The 23350-nt window shown below is 41.4% G+C and overlaps 1 protein-coding gene across 2 annotated transcripts; it reads right to left on the bottom strand.

The window, feature by feature from the left end:
• Positions 1–660: 660 nt before the first annotated feature.
• LOC107219894 (vesicular acetylcholine transporter) lies at positions 661–9508 on the bottom strand. 2 transcript variants are annotated; one of them, XM_015658247.2, is made up of 3 exons: positions 9381–9508; positions 8241–8429; positions 661–5545 (listed from the first exon to the last, which is right to left on the bottom strand). In XM_015658247.2, exon 3 carries the CDS (start codon positions 5399–5401, stop codon positions 3578–3580), a length of 1824 nt encoding a protein of 607 aa, XP_015513733.1. In that variant the 5' UTR covers positions 5402–5545; positions 8241–8429; positions 9381–9508; the 3' UTR covers positions 661–3577. The 2 variants fall into 2 exon arrangements, with proteins under 2 accessions (XP_015513733.1, XP_046590847.1); XM_046734891.1 differs by lacking the exon at positions 8241–8429 and having other exon boundaries at positions 9381–9472.
• Between the last annotated feature and the right edge of the window lie 13842 nt (positions 9509–23350).

The raw sequence follows: 23350 nt of genomic DNA, 5'->3' as shown, positions 1-23350 counted from the left end.
AAGCAAACTTCAATGCATGCACGCATGTATCGTGCATTTAAGACCAAAAAATCAGTCTAAAACTTATCAAACTATTTGGTGTCAATGAAAATGATTATATACAGTGTCTTTGATTTTGTCAAGAAATTAATATTGCGTACTTAGATGAAATTCAACACGCCAAAGTCACCAGGAATCCTTTACTAAAAGTTCACCGTTCGATCTTAAAAAAAAAAACGACTGCCGAAAGAGCAAACGAATATTGCTTCATCGCACACACCGATACCTGTGATTAATGTAAAGCCTAAACTTAACGCGTCAACTTCATTGTGTTTCAGCATACAGTATGGAGTTTAAGTTGCTTCCTGGGGCGTCACGGTCCCGATATTACATGTATAATCAATTCAGTAATCTCAAGTAAAATAGATTGAATATTCACAGTCTGTGGTGGCTCCGAAAAGGTTTACGCTACTAAGCGGAATTCGGCTCGGAGCTGTTACATAAACTATCAGGTCACGGATCAGGACCGGTACCGAACGATTCGCAAAGCGGATAGAGTTTAGAGTACCGGACGTTTTGAATGGAGAGACCGATTCATAACAGAAATTTGACATCAGTTTTGTACGTAGAATCAGCTGTGATCCACAAATTACGATTCGTTGGATGAAATTCAATATAATATTCTTCGGTAACAATGACGTTTTAATAACTGGTTCAACAACGTTACAGTGGCGTATAATTAAATTACATACATCCTCACAGTTTTTAATATTTCATATAACCTGAATCTGACACGGTTTTGTGAATACTAGTATATCATACTAGTAAATAAATGTTAATATAATATATGTTTGAAATATTTGTGTATATATGTATATTTAAATCTAGCACGGAATGATATACGCTTCGGATTTCTAAGTACTTTCATCGATGACTTTCATTGCGTGATATGTCGAAATTATAATTACTCTACGTAAATAATTTCATAACAATACACATGCAGATACATTTATATTAGATAGATATAAATGTATACGACATGATTCGCAATCAATATGTTATAATATACTTTTATAATACAGCAGGCAGATATTAGATCGTACAGGACGATGGAATTTAACGCTAATATTTACAAGAGATAAAAGAAGCTAACACAGCTAATATTAATATATATGTATACATATATCTATGTGTATCATGTATTTGTAATATACAATTATTTATATGTTAGACTGTAATTGGTATATCAAGTTATATTCAGTATTGTTGTGTTATTATTAATATCTATAGTTATAGGTTAGCATATCGAATATAATAATAATTACTCAGGGGGTCATTCAAATATTATTGTACATTTTTGGAGGATAGAAGATCAAAAACTAGGAAATGGAGTGTTCCGCGCCTATAACGTAGAGTGAAATAAAGAATTTCGAAAAGGCCAGGTTATGCTTTATTTTGCAAATTATAACTATCCGCGAAATTAACTGTATTCCAAAAATAGAAAGTTTATTGAATAAATTTGAAAGCTTTATTCCGTCAAACAAAAGCTTATGACATCAAAATTAGTTTCTTTAAAAATTAACGGTTATACTATATTTTCCGTTGACGAATTCAATTTTAGAAAAACCTGTATTCCCTTTTGTACTTGTACGGTAGCTCGCGAATTTCGGAATATTATGAAAATTGCTTGGGAAGGTGGAAAATTTATCACGGAAGGATCAATGAAAGTCTCCGTGACCAATTTTGAAATGCGTAGAGGGTGATTGGGGATCTGAAATAGGACAAAATAGAGGTATTCAATATTTGAATGGTCCCTATAGTACGCATATGGTAGATGAGCGTATACATATATAGTGTCCAGTTAAAAAAAATATCACATTTGAAAATAATACTCAGAAATCTAAATCAACGATTACCGAATCAGGGGAATTTTATGGTTGTTCTATGCTCGAAGGACAAACACCACTGTTACCTTATAAACGAAAGTCAGATCATAATCGTAGACTTCATAAAATATATAGTAAAGAGAATATATCTTCTATAAACAAAATATATGGCAACGAAAAAAATATGTAGCTTATAAAATATTTACAAAACTCGAATGAATCGCGTTCAACGGATTTTATTGGACTGCGAGTATAAGTTTGAATCTTCAACACGCTGTATGCGTCATTTTTATAATCTGTGATTCCGGAATGGATTAAAGTTCTAAATTCATTTTCCACCAGATAAATCATGCAGATGACGTGTGTTAATTCCGCATAAAATTGCACGTAACTCAATTGAATTCAAATCAATACCAGAGCGAAAAGTATGCCTGTAAAAATAAAGACATATTTGTACGTCTTTTCACTGGACTTTAATCGTTAACTGACATTACATACCGAATGCTTGTACGCGCTACATTTCATTAATCTAAATATATGAGTAATTTAACCGAGTGTGACATCTCGATTTCAGAGCTTTGGCATAGGCGATAAAGTTCAACTAAAAGTTCGTGACGTTGTTCCGAAAAAGTTTGTGAAACTAAGATGTGACCCTCGGTCTATTTATTTACCTATAACACTTTACAGACTAGGGTTTCGGGCCCCTGATCTGGGACCCTGATATGTTATCTTGGTTCAGCAACTGAGATATTCAACGCAACGAAAATAAGATATAACTAACAATAAGTAATACGGAACTCGCTCGACCAATGATGTCGTGAAGAGGATCCCTTGCTGACTGGGAAACTCGACCGTCCAACTTTGGCCTTGCGAGCGAGCTCCGTTTAGTAACGTACATTTATATACATATCTATCAGCTCTTGCACACTCACTCGCTCGTTCGTTCAAATCCCTCTAAACTAAACAGTGCTTGATCCTCGAGGGAATTGGATTGCTCCGGAAGAACAGTCCTTCACCACTCTCGGGACTAACGTGCATCGCATTTATACGTCACAAATACCTTTCACCCTAAAATTACGCCCCGAATTATCTCTCGGAACTCGATAGGTTCATTTGTCAAGGCCGTCAATCCATCCCCCATATACCGGAACAATATTTCATTAAAAAACTTTTACTTTCTCGCATCGCTGCACCGTTCACGCCAAAAAAAGAAACTGACATTCGTTACATATAATTTAGCTAACTTGCAGTTTTTAGAATATTCGTTAGTTTATCCTACGCAAAGATTCTCCACCATTCATCTTGAAATAATTTGAAAAGCACTCTGCTGAAAAAAGCGAAGGAACTCAAAAGAACCTGCCAACGATAAATTATTCCCTAAAACATCCAAAAATAAGCTAACAAACAACATGAGACACAGTGAATGCTAATAATGCAACTATCCTGACAAAAAATCGTAACATTCATTTGGGAAGCATAAACAGCGTGAAGATATTTTCTCGTCACACTCACTCTCGGCAGGCACTCCGTACTCCCGGAGAAGACATCTTGCTTCCGCACACCCGAAGAACAAGAACTCTTCCCGAGGTTTTCGAACCAGCATAATATCATACCTGTCCAACATCGTTCCGGCGTGGTCCGATTATTGCTCTCTGGTTCTTAATTCAGTACTTTTGAAACGTTTACTAGGGAGTTCGAAATGCATCGAATGACTAGAACATCCCCTGCCTAAACGGATTGCTGTCCCCGGCAGGTTTTTCGGGCTCAACGGACCGCCTGAAGGGATTCGCGTCCCCTTGGGGCTCGTGCTGAGGCTGCTTCGGCTGACCGTAGCTGGTTTGGTGTCCAAAGCTCTGTTCCGTCTGGCCGTAGCTTCGTTGCTGTCCGAACGCCTGCTGCGTTGTTTGTTGCGGAGCTTGCGGCGGTGCCGAGTATCCACTGTGACCTCCGAAGCTCGTTGGTTGCTGGCCGTAGCCTTGCGGCTGTTGATCGTAGCCTCTGCTCTGGTTGTATCCACTTCCTTCGTACCCGTTTTGGGACGGATTATACTGATCAGTGGGGTAGTCCGACGCCTGATCGATGTTTGTCTCGATTCTACCCTGGGTCAAGTGGTTTCCCACCTCGCCATTAACCGGTCTTTGCTCCTGAAGTACGTACGTCTGATACTCTTTGTCCGGAGGATCCTGCATCAGGACATTCGCCTCGTCCTGGAAGGGCTTGAAGTCGTAAATGTGCCTCAGGTAGTAGAGAACCGGTGCGTACATCAGGTTGGAAAAGGCAATGCCGATGTTAAGCGCGGTGAATCCGATCGCTTCGACGACACCACCGGCTATTATAGGACCCACCGCGTACGCGACGCTGTAAGAAATGTCGGCGATGGCGTAGATGCTACCGTAAACCGAAACGTATCGCACGTCGACAAGGTATCCAAGGGTTGGAAGCAGAGCCGTGTCAATCAGAGCGATTCCGAAGCAGATGCCGCAGATCGGTATCATCAGGACCTTGTAGGAGGTCGAAAATGGAATTATGAAGCAGCACAGTCCCTCCAGCGCCAGTCCGCAGGCTGCCATCAGCCACTGGTACTGAGGGTACTGCTTGGCCATCTTGACGGTTATCACAACCCCGAATACGTGCGGGAAGAAGGCGGGTAGCCAAATCATCCCCATCTTCCAGTTGTCGTGAGTTATGTTGTCCTCCATCCACAGGGATATGGTTGGTTCAAGAAACGCCAGAGCGACGTTGGACATCATCAGAGCACCGGCGCACACCGCTATATAGGGATCGATGAACAGACGCCAGATCGGAATCGTCGGACCCCTGTCTCTGTTCCTGTCCTTCAGCTGTTCCTTCAGTGGTTTCATAACGAGAAGAAGCATGAAACCGTCTAGTAGGCTGACGAAGGCGAGGATGAGGAAGGGCATTTCCTTGCCGGCGAACTGGTAGAGCGCCCCGCCAAAAGGAGGCGCTACCAAACATCCGAAGCTGATGAAAGCCAAGGCGATTCCGAGCGCTTTCGACCGCTCCGCTTCCTCGGTGAAACGATCGGCTATCATGGCGAGACCAGCTGTGTCCGCGAATGCGGATCCCACGCCTTGGAGGCTCCTGGCGAAGAAGAGGATTCCGTAGCTTCGGCCACAGGCAAAAACGGCGGTGGACAGAAACATTATGGTCAGTCCAATCATCATGGGTATGTCGTAGCCGATCCTGTCGATCAGCGCGCCGGAAAAGGGGTTCACCATCAGCTGGACAATCGCTTTCGAGGCAAAGAGGATACCGGTCGCCGAGTCCTGACCGTGATGGGAGGGTGGGCCCGTCACCGTGCTGTTGGTCTCTGGCTCGTCGCCGAATGCTCCGACGTACTTAAGATAATCGGGGATAATTGGCACGATTACCATGTACAACATGTTGTCCAAGAGCAGGGCTATCGAGACGATGACGAGGATCAATTTACGCTGCGACTTCGGCTCCTGGAGTTTCGTCCAAACGACCTCCTTCAGCTCCCCGAACTCCATGTTGATTATCGGTATCGTGGTCATAGCTGCACAGGCCCAAGAGGCGCGAAGCGCCTGGGCCCACGGTGACTCGCTAACCCCAGGGGCCAGGTCAATAGGCGGTAACCTCGACGACCTCGAGCTTTTCGACGGAGGTGGCGGCGCGCATCAGGCCAGGTCGGGGGTTACCTACAACAAATAGCGCAACAACAAGTCCGTTAGCCCACAGCTAAAGAAATCATCGTTAGGGGTTTCAAGGCTTTTGGGGCTTTCTTTTTTCTTTCTTTTTTTTTGTTTTTTTTTTTAATTTATGGATTTTTAGGAGAGGAGCCCTGGCCCGGCCATCAGCGCAACCGACCTCGTCGCAACGACTTATCGCCGTTTTGTCTTTTACTTTAACTTGAAATAAAACAGTCACACATGTTACTCAGCTCTCTCTCTCTCTCTGTCTCACTTCACACTTTACTTCCGCAGCGTGACTCGCGTGCGTTTAATCAAGCACTCGACGCTTGCACATGTTGACGGTGCTGGCTAAGGCTCCCCTCGAAGACTCAATGATGTTTGAATTTTCTATACTTTTTGTCTTCCTAATTTCTTTTACAGTTTTTTTATTAGTTTAACATACATCTACAGATTTCATGCTTTAACCTCGAATGCTTGATTCGTCGGATTCTGCGTTCTTAGAAATTGTCAGCCACTTGGAAAAGGAGCGAGACACGGCCGTGTCCTCGAAATGTTTTCGCTGTTGTAATAATTTAAAACTGTATCAGATACCGAATGCGATTTACGAACTCATACTTGTATAGTACGCGGGATAAAATAACGTCGACTTTGCGATCGCGTGACTTTTATGAGCAGCGGATGAGGGTGCAGGCGGTGCCCGTTAACGAAACACGCGAATAAGCGAACCCCAAGTACGGTATAAGAATAAGACGTGAACCGTGCGAAAATATTTCGCAATATGCAAAAATATGCATTCATTTACTTCGCTAAATTGGTGAAATATCAAATCGCACCGTCACTGGACTCGACCGTAAAAGTCGAGGAAGTGACGCGCGCCCGGCTTATCGCTTGACAAGAACGAACGAAAATCCTTAATTAACGTCAGCCATTAAAAGTTTTATTCCCTCGTCGGTGGATCCGAAGCACCACTGATTCACCGCGACGCTCGACCTCGTCGTTGTCGATCGAACGTGTGTGTCTAAGACGTGATTCTGGTCCTGGAATATATTTGCTAATTTACCCACAAATAGGGCGTATAAAGTAAAAGCTCGCTCGTAAACGCAGTTGCACAATACAGGTATACGAGCTTATACAACGATATGGCTGTGCATCAATGTAAACACTAAAGCTCCTCCCCTTGTCAAATTAATTCGAAATTTCCTTGCAATGCTAGCAAGAAATCGTTTCAATGACTCGCTTTGGAATTTACCACTCGTAGGTGAAAACGTAGGTAGGTATTGATTCGGGTGAGTGATAAAATAAGAGCGAAGAATAACCGAACTGCAAAGTTCTCGAAGAGTTCCGACACTGTGACAGAGTCCCTTTGACCTTTCACCGTTTCGTTCATTTCGTCGCGTGAATGATGCAGGCACAAGGTCATAGATTATCTTCCGCTAGATAGTGGGTGGTCACTGTGCGATGGCTGAGGAGATAACTGCACACCCTTTCATTGAAATTAGTCGCGTATACCGACTTGGACAGACCGAGCGTCATACGTATGAGCGCGATTTTGTATGTAGACCTACTTGCCGGTTAGACCTCTGGGGAAATAATACTGCAAGCCGGTCCCTGCTTAATTAATTGTGCCTCGACGGCCCGTCGATGCTTTAATGTTTTAAAGTATTTACTTAGCGAATGAACGAGGGTTCCTGTTTGTTCCGGTGCTTTGCATCGCCAGGGTTGTGACAGGTTCTGTAGGGGATGGATGCCGGGCGAAGGGTGTCCAAATATCGGTTAGTTAGATCGGCCCTCGCCGTTGTACGACAAATTTCAACGTTGTCGCGGTGACCGCTAACATTGCAATTTTCCAACGAAACCGAAGCCAAACGAATGCCGAATATATAATCGCTCATCCGTAATTCAGGTACGAGTAATCTGGACAGGACTGAAATAAAGTCCCGAATTCCTCGGTGATGAGTCAAATTTTTTCAAGCTTGACTAACGGTCAAGAAAAATAAGCGGATCGTATGGTAGACCTGGTAACGTAACGTATACATGTCGTGATTCACAAGATTTTGATCAAGCGTATCGTAAGAAGATTCTATTTTCAAATTAAACATACGGCTGAAAAAAATTTTATCCGGTACCAAATACCACGTAACGAAATGAATTTAAAAGTTTGTTGAAAATAAGTTCTTTGCTGTTGTTTGTTGCTCTGTCTCCCTCTAACCGGGAAAACTCGTGCAGTAGTAAAAGCCGATTTCATCAAAACTTTTTTGACACACTTGTGTGCTAAAAAAAAAGAGACCCGTGTATCGGCGTTTTGCAAAATGTGAGGAACTAGTCGAAGCTTTTTTTCGACGTCTTCTGATGGACTTTCCACTTTTCTAAAAATATTTCCAAATTGCATTGGTCATTTTTCGACCAAAACAATTTTTTTTTTTTCTTCAAATTTTGATCTAATTTTCTTCCTCTTCCGAACAAATGCCTATTCCTTGAAACAGCGAAACATGAGTATCTTTGTTTCAGCTTCATAAAATTGTGTTAAATTTTTTTATTGAAATTGGTCTCATCTCTCACGTGACCTATCCTTCAAGTTACTATTTTTTAAGCTATAAATCGGAGCATTTTACAACCCCTGTATAAATAGCCGACGGATCTGATAGTCGAAAATAAAGTTCTTACTACGAGGCATTTACGTAAAGGGTAAAAGGCGACTCACCAGAGTTGTTAGCAAATTTTTGTCGCAGAGAGTTGGCGAGACGCTGGGGGCCCGCTAACGGCAGATTCGCCAGCAGGCCGCTCAGAGTGGGGCCCGTTACTTCCGGGCCTTCGTCCGAGCCGCTTCTCGTCTCCGTCGTTTTTGTCGTGCCCTGGCCCTCCACCTTTCAAGCCGCGACCTTTACCGCGCCTGCAATCAGGCGAAAAAATGCTAAATTCCGACAAGTCCCGACCAATTTTTTTCTTTCCAAAATACTCGTAGGTGAGAGAGTGAAAAGAGAAAGTTCAGCTTCTGCAGGTTAGGCAACCATGAATTGGCTTCATGCTTTACGTAGCTCCGGAGCTTTTGAAAAGCCATATACGCAGGGTCGAGGACACGCTTAGCCGGAGAAATTGACACGTGATATCGTCGCCCCCCCGACGGAGGGTTGGGGATTCGGAGAATCGACATCGCGCAAAATTGTCTGACAGTTCGACGGGAGCCGCAAATTCACCCGACAAGAATTTTGGTCTTTGTGTAAGCGATTGAATCTGGTAATTTGCTGAGTTCAATATCGAGACGTCCTTTATGTCTCGAAAACCGCAAATAATCCTTTACCCAAGAAGTTACAAAGGCTCGACTCAGACTTTACGTAAATACCAATTACTCCTCATTAGGTAAACAAATTGATGCTCATTGTTCGGAAAGTTTATTGCACGCGGCAACGGATCACCAAATTAGCCATCGTTAATTAATCGATCGAACATCTGCACGGAGGGGATGAATTCGTGAGACTTTAAAATCTTTGATTGTGCAAGCATCGTGGTACCGGCGATGAGTAAATTGAATAAATTGTTAGGCGCAAAGTTCTAAAAATTTAAAAATGACAAAATATTTCAAAGTTTGATCCGCTATCTTCTAATCTTTGAAAATTTTAAGGGCAGGATTATTTGAGAGAGACGGGGTTTTACCTCAAGTTATAGCGAGAACTCACCACTATCGATCTATCAACAAACGGTTCATCAATTTTGAGAACGGGATATAGGATACAGAGAGAAAGAATGAAGAAAAGAAAATTAATCACAAATTGCACAACCGCGAATGAATTAGCTCGAGCGAAAAGCACAGGGTGTGAATATCGAGGATGATGTGTTTACTTACGTAGACCAAAAGCTCCCGGCAAAGAAAACACGCGGGCACCGCGTATCGCGACGTGTCTCTCCCTCGGGGTAGCGTCGGGACGTCTGTCGTCGAAGGTGTCCCCGCCACCGGGTCACCCGCACCCCTCGCGCCCCCCTTTTGCCCTCGCAACCCCCGTCGAGGGCGCAGCCGCCGCCAGGAGCCGCCCGGGATTGGCTCGGAGTTCGTACGTCAGCCCCTCGGTGCGAGGAAGGTGGCCAGGTACGAGGGTTGCCGGTCGATGATGCCCAGTATTTCTGTACCTAGGTCGATACCTCTCACCTGTGAAGTGGTGCGCGTGGGCGGCGGGAAGAGGTTCGGGGGCGCAGTGTTTTTCAACCTGGAGGGTTTGAGTGCTTCGAGTTGACCCCGGCGATGCTTACGCGATCGCAGAGACGCCCGATTTCGAATCGCGATTCAGCCAAGGTCGGCCTTATTTCGAAGCCAGAAAAGAGATGATCGCTCTTCGTGCACCGGCCCATGCTTGTACAAAAGCTCGGCCGAAGGGCAACCGGAAATCCAGTCATCCAAGTCCGTTGAACATCAATCCATTCGCTTGTCTCGGGTGTCGAGATGTCCCCTGCAGACTTAAAGGGCTTGCGCGAAGACGAGGAAGAGGTCATTCAAGGCGACCATTGAAATTGCTGGGAGCGTGAGCGAGTCCCGTTCATTCAGCGAGTCGAAGCTACCTTCGTCTTTTCAGAAAACATATATCTCGTCTGATCCGTTGCACGGTAGAACATAAAAGCGTTGCGGAGAACCTCACGCGACGAAATTTTTCCCTGGATCACGGCTACTCCGTTTTACATCGTCGATAATTAAATCTGATTATAAATTTCGGCCTGTGGCTTATATTACCACTTTATTCGGAAGATCAGCATCACAGGAGAGACCTCCAAAGGTGTCATAAGCACAGATTCATCCTACGTCGAAAATTAGGTGCAACATTTTTTCGATTCCGCTCCGCAATTACCAATGACTTTAAACTGGTAAGTGGTTTTTTTTTTTTTTTTTCTCGTTTTACCCTACCCCGTCAATCTCTTCCGCTATCAAATAAAAGCGGGCCAATAATTGTAGTTAATTTCACTCGTAATACGCTTTCAAGAATCGCAGAAACGTGCAGTTAATTGATAGTCGAAGAGGAACTGAAACTGAAAATACTTCAGACATTTTTTACATCATTGATGATGATTAAAAATTTCACTCACCGTTCTACCCGTCGAGGAATCCACCTCTCGAATTTTTATCCTCTCGTTCACTCCAGTCTGAATCCGTCGGCACCGCAAGCTCTACCCAGCAATGTTGTCGAGTTCTTGACTTCCAGGCATTGAATTTTCCGCTGGTTTCTCCATGCTCGGAGATTTCGCGCGGCTCTGAATCGTTCGGGTCTAACCACGAATGGTCGGAACCCCGTGTCTGTCTGTCGGTGAAGTTTCCTTGACGAGCTAACTGCTATAATTTGTCGCACGCCAGTGACAGCTGAACGATAGGCGTGTCAACTTGGGACACCCTCTGACCCACCCTAAGGACAAATCGTTAAACAAAATTTAGGGCTGATGCCTCAAGATCAGTGATTCATTACACTAATAAATACAACGAGTTTGCGGAACACGATATCCGATTTCTCGTAATCGTACCCAACTGTTTAATTACTTCATGCCCCATTTCTACTTCCAAACTATTCGAATTATATTTAGATGCGAACCTTACGTGATCTGTCCTTAATAAATTATCAACCATCCCTTATGTGCGTATTGTTCGAGCTCGTTGCCACGGTACCTAATTAAATCCGAACGTTCATTATAAGGTGTAATCGATATCTCCAAGAAGATATCTTGCCGGACGTGAATTTTCTAAATAAGAGTTTGTTGATTACGCGATTTATTGCTGATTCGGTTGAGCTTGATTCACATTCACAGTGTGCGAATCCTTACATCTGAGAGTGCAAGTAAAATTGAATGATAAAAACTTGGAAAGTTGTGAATCCGCGATTTCCCTATTGTCTTCTGACGAATCAATCGGGTATTATGCATTGACGTTTGTGAACGCAAACCGCAGATAGCTGCAAGGACATAAACTCTGTGAAAAACGGTTCATTCGATTCCTCAGGAGAACTACTTTTACCTTAACTGTCTCACGGTAACGAAACGAACATCTAGAAAATCCTGACTACGGTATTATTCCACTTAACGAGACAATTGAACTGTTCAAATGCACGTGCAGCAGCTCTTGATGCGGCTTGTTGATCGAAATGCATTCGATCACTTTTACCGGGACTGAAACTACACGATGTGCAATCCTCTGGCTGACTTTTGCCGCAAACTAGGAAAGAGTAATTTCTCACTTATAACAGTGCAGCCTCGTCTTAAACGCTCACGGACGTGTTAATCGTCAGAAAAGTACGAGTTCGTGAACGCATAAAGAGCGCTGATTACGATTATTTTATTGCTAAACTCGCATTACGCATTCGCGAATAAGTATATAACAGTAATAATACGGCAACGTACATTCCGTAATTGTTTCGCAATTTCTAGCGTATATATGAACAGCGTGCGATGCATTCTTGATGCCCTTCTTTCGCGGCAGACAGTCGCGATATTACATCTCAAAGTGAAGCGTTATTATACCGACTTGAAGATGCGTAGAAGTTAAATACACCAAATTTCGCAAGAGCTTGAGGCTACTTAAATATTAACCAAGCGTCTGGCTCACCCACGTTAATACCTTGGCTGTCATTCAAGGATCTGAAAGATGCGAAACGTGCCCGTATCAAAAGTCGACAGTGTTATAAACGTCTGCGTATAATTTACAGACTGAAAAAAAAATTCACTCGTTCAAGAGTAAGTACATGTACTTGTTTTTTTTTTTATTTGCTTCATTCGATAAGTAATTTGTTCGATTCAAATAAGGCGCACTATTTACATAAAATAAATTTACCAGTATCAAGCCATTCGTTGTTCGGTAAAATTTTTTCTTTTTTTTGCCAATAAGTGAACATCATATCAGCACTGTTTAAATAATTGAGGCTCTTCGAGTTCCCAAAATTTTAATTTCCCCGATTTGACCAAAGAGCCTTGTGAATCAAAAAAAGGGAAAAAAACGAATTAATCGACTAATCCGTTGATCCTAGTAAATTCACTCGACTCCAGTACGTCTTGTTAGAACCAAAAGAAATAAAAAAATGACTTATCGAATTAAGTAAATCAGGGAGAACAAGTAAATTTTTCTCTCAGTGCAGTCGTTCCGACAGTTCTTCTTCGAAACACGCATACACTTTCTCTTCACACGCAAAACCAAAGTCATTCTGAATAATAATTGATCGAGACACGGACTGAGGTGGCGATCGGTAATTGATTGAAAGGAGTGTCAATTTGTCCGACGATATTGCCTCTGCAGCTCGAAGTTTGGCCGGACACGTGGCCGACTAGAGTCTTTCCTTTACTACTGCAGCCGAGGACGAAGGTCCATGATGATTAGCTTTATACCTGAGCACTCCGATCAGCATCCGATGACGTCACACCGCCGAGTGCTGCGGTTGATTGACTGTGTATGAATATACATACATAACTATATATATATATACATATTGCGGAGAACTCACGTAAAGGCGTTTAATTTTTTTCTTTTTCATCTGGTGGCAGATTGGCATTATTATAAGGCACTTTGAGCGGAATCAAGCCATTAGGAACCTGAGAAACACTTTTACATCTTGAACGAGGCGATCAGGCCCTCGGATCTCATCAGGTTTGTTCTCCTTGGCAAAATCCGATTTACCGGTAAATATGAAGGATGGGGGGATCTCCAGATGTTCGCCTTTAGACAATGCCTGGACCCTCGGGATGATCGTTCAGCGGACGTGTTCGACGCGGTTAGAGAACCACCAGAAGGAGAAACAACACCTGGCTGCTGCTCGCGGTGCGGATCAATAACGAGGAACGCGACGACGGCAGACGGAGAACGAGAATCCAGGAAAGCCGAGGAACGCGAGGTTTCTACCAGGCATTTCGGTCCCTCGGAGCCATCTTTGTCTCTATTTATATGCCCGTATGGGATTTGCAAAAATCTCGTAAACTACCGCGATTCCGTTTTGTACCATGCAGTATTCACTTCTTTGTATATCCCGCCTTGCGCCCACAACGTGGGTAATAAAAATGGCACGGGTTAGGGCCGAAAACCATCGTTAAACTTTGAAACATGGATGAGAAATAACGTCTCGCATACCGGCGTACGGATTTATTTTTGTCTGAGTATTTTGTGCTTGGTGTGAGAAAAATTTTGTGTCGCTGACTGAAATATATTTCGTGTAAAATATCTCGTGGTAGTTTGACTTGGAAATTAATGTTTCTAGGACTTTAGTTTGCATTCGATTACGACTTTGAACATTTTTCAAACTGAGAAATTGATTACGTGAATATTCTTCGTATCCCTTTATAACCTGGTTGTCAATTTTCAATTCAAGTTTCTCCATTTTATCAATTCAGATATTACTATTCTGAATTCCGTTTAGTGGATTAAACTTACTTTCAAATAACTTTACAAACTTTTCATTTCGTTCAAATATTTGCGTCGTACAATCTGATCATAATATTCAATACGGAATAGTAATACGTTTACTGTTGACTACAATACTTTCCGAACATTAAGCGTTGAAACTGTCATGGTTAAAGTTAAAATACCGGTATAATGTTTCGTGAAAAAAATATTCGCATCCATGAACATCTAACTTCAATGAGTTTGATACTCGAAGTTATAGACCCGAAAGAATACGTTACTTCAACGAAGTAGATAAATATATTTTTAAATACCTCAATTACAACAGCGACAAAAGTAACAGAAGAAATATTTTTTTATTCCCTCAATCTACCATCGTAATTGAATTATGCATAAAACATTCCGCGCCATTTTCCTTAAGGTACTTATTTATCCGAATTCAGTTTCGCCAAATGCAGTAAACTTGGATAAAACTGATTATATGTTCCGAATCGAAGTCCCGAAGTTAGATTGAATTTCCTGAAATATCTTGGGCGGTTTTCATTGAAACACACCAAAAAACGGGAACTTTGAGGAGGCCGATAACACGTTGAATACCAAGTAGGTTAATTTCGTTGTACGCGATCGAATTCCAGGCAAACAAGGGTTCGCCTGCTTGCCCGTTCACCGTTTGTTCACTCACGCGCGCACAAGGCTCAATCTCTCACGAAACGTGGTTAAAAAAAATCTTGTTTGTAGCCAAGACTTCCGGTTTGAGCCGACCCTCCGATTCTGTTACCCGATAACTGCTGCAACTCGTGCAAGCTTGCGAATAAATTCACGACTTCATGCTTTAACGGGGAGATTTCATTATGAATTCAGAAATACATTTAAGGGCAAGATCACTGAAAATTCGAATTATTTTTTTTTTTATTGACATCAACTATGTCGATGAAGTTTCGTTAAATGAATTTTTTTAATTTTCTGTATGCGTGGATCGATTGTATATTTACTATAATTTTAGACATCGGTTACAAATAATTAGAAACATTTAGGCACGTTTTTCTCAAAGCTCCTTTCTTCACGCTTTTGTTCATAAAAATTTGACACAGTTTCACAGCTATCTGTAAGCATTGAAACCGAAAGTTGGTATACGATTTACAATATTACTTATTTTGTATTGCAAAATCTTTAATGATGTAGAAAAATTCAATTTGAAAAACAATTTTGATATCAAATTTCAATATTTGGTACAACAATAAGTGTAACACGAGGAGCTTTTCGAGGAACGCCAATTTTTGCCAATCTTCAATATTTAAACCTATGTCTCTAGGAATTTACTCCGTACAATCAAATCTAACAGCAAGAAAAATACTAGTTTCACGAAACCTCATCGATGGTTGACTTTTCACATGAATCGAAAAAGCTTGATGTTTTGCCGACGTGTCCCCTTGATTAACATATTTTTAACCTTCCGTTGGATCGAATTCAACATCTCGTTCGTTACGTTACGTAGCTTTTTTTCTCGACGCCAATCTTTCGCCTATCTTACTACGCGACTTAAAATTGCGAAAGATTTTGATTTATTTAACTGACGTTGACGTACAGCTACGATTCCTTCTCGTGCAGACCTGCGGACTCGATCCTATTACGATAAATTGCTTTGTGTGTACCTGCGGTATCTCGCAGCGACGTAAACTAGTCTGCATGTTCGTCCAACGTTCAGTTCGACTTACCTATAAGTTGCTCGATCGATGGAGGTGCGTCCCAAGTCATACGGTGCTCAGAACCGCGGCGAAACATCCCGGACACAAGGTATAAAGGTGACGTAATCGCATGGGAACTAGGCGACAGTCTAGGTGCGCACTTAACCGAAGAAACCGCGAAACAAGACAACTTCTTACAATTAGATTTATATTATACGTACCTATATCCGTGACGTTTATACCACTGACTCGGTTTTCGCTCCGACATGTCGCGAAAAATCAGACTACATGCGATCTAATTCCCTTATGTTATACATAGATCAGCTGTGAGAATTAACGAGATAAGATTCAGACTTTGCGATGCCTTATACTTTGGCTAACGCGTTGCTTTCTACAGCAGGAAAATTGTGAGAGGTAACTTTGGCAAATGGAAAAGATTCGGAAAATTTTAAATTTTGATATATTGGGATACATTCGCATGATTTAACTTATCAATTGGACACCAATAACAGGATTTACTGATATCAGCAAAGTCTTTCCACAACTTACCATTCAATTTTTCGACTCATTCTTTCCTGCAACGAGGGATTTGAGAGCTCTACAGCCCCTATAAAAGCATAGATATGTTAGACAGACTGAGAAAAATTTCGTATGTCAAACATACGTTGATATAAAGTTCTTATAAAATTGGTAGGGTTACAATAACAGTTTCAATATTGTTGGAATTACGAGAAAATATAGTACGGGCAACAGTTTAGTATGATAATTATAGTTATTAATACTACCGAATGTGGCACTTGCAACTTTAAATCTGGCTGTTCAATTTGCCGAATTTTTTCATTCAATATGTTCTTGACAACAATTTATCGCAATATCTGAAAGAACGAATAGTAGGTAACAGGTACTAGATTTTCTGGCAACATCTACAAAGCTTCTTATTCATCTTGTATAAAGAGATATACGTATATTCATCAGTTATGGTAAATATTAAAACGCAAGGACTGTGTATTACGGTAACTGCAAGTAGAGTTTTGCTACCTGCACGTATATTTCTACCTTGTACGAGGCACGTTGTAGTCTAGCCTGTTAACGATAAGAATTCTCACATGCACGGTCCGAAAGCAAACTCATTTCACGTCCGGCGGGGGCGTCTGAAAAGGAGTTCCCTCCTACGTTAAAAATGAATTATTATCCCGCTGTACGTTGCGGGGTTCGACGAAACACGGCGGCACCCAAAGCGCCCAATCCGTCCCCTCCTATAATATAATATTCCAGGCAATTACAGTGTTTGCGGATCAAACAGAGGAACTTGCTCGGCTACCCCTTGTCCCCGCTCTTCACGCCGCTTCTGGGCATCAAATGAAAAGAATCGGGCGGCGTTTTCTGACGATGGAAAAAATGCTGAAAAGTATTCGCCTTCGGCCATCGTCAGCGTCGCTTTCCATTCCAAAACTGACGTAGAATTAGATTTACGGTCTTTTTACGACAACTCGGCAGTCCCAGAGTCGATGATGGAAAGCATCGTCTTGACTTCTAATTTTATTGGATAATCGTCGAGCCTGTCTTTCTGTCTTTATATCCACGTGCGTAATTCACGCCACATTAGCTTACCTTAGATGTAAAATGCTTGTAAAATGCGTCGACAAACAGGAAACGCGCAGACTTTATCGAGTTGTGATTGTTTTCGGAGAAGTTAATTGTTTTCCGAGAGAGAAGACAGTTAAGTACCTGGAACAGAGTGACAAGTATTTAAAGATCGTTTTCGTTGACCTATCACTGGAATACAATAATTAAGAAACCGTAACTTACGAACAGTAAAATGACAGGATTATCGTATTTAGGTTCAGGAAGAATCCATCGGTTTTAAGGACTCTCGATTCTTCGACAACAGAGATTTCAACACGTAACTTAGACACGATATGATTACTATTTTTCAATTCTCACCAAGGTATTTCAATTTGGGAAGAAAAAATGTATAACTGGACAGATGTACAACAGTTGAAAAACATTATCTCTGCTCCAAGAATAACTGTGTTCAAATAATTTGATTAGATGATTTGCTTCTTCCGGCAAAAAATCGCGTGACTGTGACAATTGTGGTTTTCTCTGAACTTGCGAGAATTAGATCGTCTAATACGATAATTGGAACAAATTCTTATTTCTCCACCGATCGAAACTCACTTACCCTCGATCCCATAAATTGCGTATTGAATTATTGATAAATAATAGTCACCAAGACCAATACGTTACAAAAAACTTATTCTTCACCAACACGTTAAAACTCTGCAAGTGCCCAGGGACCCGACCTTTATTTGTTGTCGAGAATTGTCCCTCTTCTTGTCTGTCCCACGATGAACAACTGAGATACGCTAGGCGCAGAATGTCACTAGTGAATTTGAGAGAAAAGATACATCCAACTTCCGTGAAGCATCGAGTTACGAGTATTCGGAATAGGCCGCAGGATGCGTGGGATATGACAGTGCGTGACGCAGCTTGGCATTGCTCAATACGCGACGAGTACAAGGTACACGCAATTTTTCGTTAAATACATACCGCGAAGCACGACGCGACAGGCTAAGTAATTGATAGCGCATGCGCAAAATAATTTCACTCTATTGGTCAGCCAGATCGTACGGTGGCAACACTTTGGTTCACAAGGCAGGGGCGCCAACTTATTCGAAACGGGTTATGAGAAGTCAAACTCTCTCGCGTCGAGTGGTAAAATAGAATTATGTTGCTGCAATGATTCATAACAGTCATCGGTCAGTTAACAATAAATGTTTCTGGGTTGACAGCTGAAGCTTAAGGTGGCCGGACTGCGTGAGAAGACGAACAACCTTACGCATGCGCAGTCGGTCCATCAATGTGTAAAGTTTTACCATTTTCTCTCCGTATTCCAGCGGCGACGTCAATCTGTGGGCGACAAGACAGACGAAGTCGGGTAAATCAGATTTTATCATCAGACTTAACGAAGTCGGAACTATTTTTCTACTTCAAGGTGTAAAAGCGGGCCCCTCAATCTTTCCCTGCTGCCATGTTAAGTTCTGCCTTGAATTTCGGAGACTTACCGAGTACTCGGTCAAATGGCAATACGTAATATGCTCGTACTGAAAATGAAAAAAGAGAGCTTATAACCGTCCAGTGAAGGATAAATCAACGTTAGACCTTTTGGAAATTCCGGAACAATCAGACACTAGAAATATAAGAATTAAATATATATGAAACTTATTACTCTTTGTAAAATAAATGCACACAATTAGTTTGTAGAATGAAAGAACAAATAAATACTATTTATACTCCTCATTTGAGTATCAATATTCACACGAGCAACAGCTCGTTGGATTACCTCATCGGCGAAAGGATAGTCGAGGAGATGCGTGCGGTTGGCGAAACTGCAGCATGCTTAAGGATGAAACTGATCGCGTATTCGCAGCCTTGCACTCGATATTTATTCTTCCTGTACATCGTCCATGCATTTGTTTAGCGTCTGGTGGGATTCTTACGGAACTGGGATATACGTGCAACGCCAGCGATATATGGAAAGGGAGATCTGATCCGTTTGCTCTCTAAACCTGGAGAGTTTCCCAATCTCTAGTGCATGGTTGCGTTGCAGCGAGACGCGGCGCATCCTCAGACTTCGGAGAAAGGTGAAACGATTCGCTGGAAGTTACACTTATAAGGTATGAATGATAGATCTACGTAAAAATTAATCAAAAATGTCGATCTGGTAAATCACGAATGTAATTTTAACGAACTGTAATAATGTTCGGCTAAAAATTACCGAATAGCGTGATACGTTCGCCTGTATTTGACTTCCAGGTACGATCGCGACTTTCTTCTTCACCCATCGGAATTTTCACACACACGAACATCTCTGCAATTAATTTAATCGCCTAGCATATTACGACTTCGTTACAGAGGCACACATATATATGTATCGGAGAAACTGCTCGTCCCATGAGATCGGCGGTGCATCTTCTACGTTGAATTAAATTACTTACCATACGCTTCGGTTCTTGGGTGTAATTTTAATACTCAAATTCATCATGTACTTCGTATATTCGTAAGAATTCTTACCTGAAATTTTTCTTATGGTTAATTAAACATAAATTTGTGGATTTAGACATGGTTGAAGTGCAAACAGATTTCCACTGGGTAAAAAAAGTCCAGTTTTTGCTGATTTACTAACGAAACACTGAATATGACATGATCATACGAAATGATCAAGAAACGTCTATTTAATAAGATTTTTTTCGGCAATCAGGTATACTTACATTTGCTGAAAAAGTCCAACATTCTCTTTTCTCTTTTTTTATTAACGTAATTCATTGCACCAAATGATTGACGATCAGTCTCATTGTAAACGAGTGTAATTATACCTGTAATTCAAATCCATTGCATTGCAGCTTTGAACAATTTGCCTCGTACAAGCTTCATCCACGCGGTGCACAGGATATAATATACATATATTTTTATACATACACGTGCAAGTGGAGATGCGAAATGTTGGCAAATCGCGTGCCAATAGTGTTTGCAACATATCGCCTAGATATATAATATATTACTCGAATCGTACAGAGGCGCGTACAAAGCGTTCGGAGCCAATACATGTAACATCTACGTGTATGTAGATCCGAGTACGCAAAACGTTGCATTATAGCTGTGCGCTTTTGAATTACGTATGCAATTCACGGACAATTGATTTTCTAGCCGCTCGTGTGATTTCATGCCAGGCAACTCGGACGGAGTGTCTGCCGGCTCTCTCTGGTAAAATGGCGAACACGTTCTCTTGTTTACATTCGAACACAGTAGTAGACTTGTACCAGTTGTAATAATTACGGCAAAAACGATAATCGTAGAATACGCAATTTTCTAATAAAATTCGGTTATCTTATAGTCCAATTTTTATCTACTTTTCTTAAAAATTGGACGTAAGATTTACTCTGCGTTATAACGAACTCTTGCAAGAGTTTTCACTGCTTATTATCGTCTCATTTAGGCATTGATTTGACTTGTTTTTGGATGACGAAAAAGAATTACTGAATGTCCCTGAATTTTATAACAAATAAAATTCTTCAATATTTTGAAATTCATTGGTAATTCAGATTTATAATGTGACAATATTCCGAATAAACGGTCGAATCGATTCTATTGAAATACAGGAAAAGTATTAATTATTCGATGAAAGTCTGACAAAATTTTCTTGAATCTGTATCGACTTCCGATTATGAAATGGTAGCAGCTCGACTTCGAAAATATTGATAATTCTCAGAATTGTTGATAAATTTTTTTGAAAAGTGTTACATGACCTTCCCTTTTCAATGCAGATGTTATTACATATTTTATCACATGTTATAGATGTGTATAAATTTTTCGCAGTGTGACAATGGGTCGCTGAGATGCGAGAAGTACGTGTTTGAAATCCCGCAGACTTTGCTTGTGCTTCAACGTATATACGTATTCACTTTGTACAATTGCGGGACTCAGCGCTGTAGAGAATTCCTGAATATTTTATTTTTCATTGCGGAGACGAGCTCTCCGCACGCAGACTCGGAATCTCTGTGAAAATGGGTCGTCACACAAAGAATATAAGCGACTCGTGCGTGAATTTTGTAGAAAAACGAGTTGGGGAATTGAGTACGTCAAATTTGATTACTGATTAACCCGAGCGATCCTAATATACGCTAAAAATCACTCGTCAGACGTCAAAAACCGGTTTCCAGGTAATTTTTTTTTCGTTAGGAACGAACTACAGAAACCTCTGAACTCTATAATTGACGTATAATTTCGGTGAACGCACGATCTAACTGCGAATTGTGAATGAAGCTTTGTTCACCGACTTAAAAATTGCTACTGAAAAATTTTGCGTCATTAATACTTCCTAATTGCTTTTGCATGACGCTAAATATAATCGGTAAGTAATTTTTATGATAATCGAATTGACGGCAAATCGTTGTTGGTAATGGTATGAAATTATCGCGGGTTTTTAATCGAGATGAGAAACCGTAAGCGATTTAACTTCTTCGGATGAACTCCTCTGCGGATAACTGTTATTATTTACAGCGTGTCGAATCAGAAATTCATCCTCGACCAAAATGTATCGAGTCGACTGGATGGATTTCACTCAAAGCTGTAGAATGCGAAAATTTTTTACTTCTCTAGCAAACGGAGTTTTTCTCGCATTCCCAGCTCTGTCAAATAGTGACACTGACATCGCGGCGGTAACTAGCGAAATATCAACGGCAAACATATCAATCGCTAATTCGCTCGTTAGCGACTGTATGCTTACTGATAAGTGAAACAAAATGTTATTCGAGTGCAAAAGTATCCCCGACCATTTCCACCGTAAATGAGCGATGATCACCTGCTCGGCAAAGCAGTCTCGCGGTTACGAAACTTCTGGACGGAATTTTTCATTCTTAAAGTTGGGCCCAAAGTCATTAGAGCAAACTCAGCTCGTGACTGATGTAAGCCGCTGACAATTCAACCTGTGATTTCTCAAGGTGTAAATTCCGAAGGCTGTGAGTGTTTGTGTTTCTGTTTACCGAACTGAGCGTGGGATGGAATAATTTTTAAACGCGGATCAAGCCAATTACGTGCTAATGTATTCAAAGTTTTGGCACTCGGGAAAACGAATTATATATTGCGTATGTATATAAGGTGTGAAATGTATCCGGCAATTTACATTTAGAAAAGCCGATCGCGTATCTCGCGTCGAATATCTAAAACCGGAGAAATTTCATCGCTCTTATTCAGGTTCTGGCAGCGCCGTTATTGACGCCGTATAAAAAATTTCTCCTATTTTTCTTATCTCGATCAAACATGCTCCGGAGATGTTATCGTATGGCCCTTGCGGAAAGCCAAGACACATCGACGAGGTTCACCTGCTGCTCCGACGCTGTTCCAAAGCTTGACAAATCTTCGCCACTTGCCGTACCGCATGGAAATATAAAAGGGCCAGGAACACCTACCTTACGGCAAAAAAGATGCTCTTAATCCTTGACACTGTCAATATTCCAGTATTTATTACAAGTGGCCGGATTCTAGGTGTTATAATTCGCCTCTTCATACCGCAGAAATTTCACATTAATTCAAATTCTGACGAAATTCTTATCGGCGTGAGCCGAAATAGAAAGCATCGCATTTACTATGCGAGAAAAGTTTTAGCCTGGCGAGGAAATTCAGCTCGAAGTAGATCCTCGGAAAAATATTTCTGAAGGTAAAATTTTCACATTTTCTCGTGGACAGATTATTACGATGCAAATATAAATGAGCTGGTTCTAATTGATATTGTATAACTCGAATGAAAAACCTGCAGACCCTTCCACTTTATTGGGTAAAATATAAAACCCAACTCCTTGAAAACTCCCACGAATCCAGAAAATGGTATACCTGAGCTAATTGCCGGAAAATTGCATACATTTATTTTAATATTAGCCGACTTTGTAGCCTTTCCAATACTCCGAAACCTGTATCTGGTTTAGAACGAATCCAATGGACTGCCTGAATCCAAGGTTAGGAAAAGAGAAAATACGTCGAATCGTCTAATGAATAATCAAGAATCTCACATTGGATTACAGTTATAACGTGGGACTATAATCGTCGGCGAACATCTGTCGCACCCTACTTTTACATAATTCCCGACGTGACTATTTGTGAAAAAATTTCCTCCCAATATCTCGAGATTTTAACGTCGAACGGAACGAGCCCACGAAGCTTATACTCGCACCAAAACTACCGGAGTGTAATAATTTCTAACGTCCCAGTTGTGGAACC

Source organism: Neodiprion lecontei, chromosome 3 (genome assembly GCF_021901455.1).
Source record: "Neodiprion lecontei isolate iyNeoLeco1 chromosome 3, iyNeoLeco1.1, whole genome shotgun sequence".
Classification (NCBI taxonomy): Eukaryota; Metazoa; Arthropoda; class Insecta; order Hymenoptera; family Diprionidae; genus Neodiprion; species Neodiprion lecontei.
The sequence above is the reverse complement of the archived record's forward strand: the minus strand, read 5'-3'. Positions and strand labels throughout refer to the sequence as shown.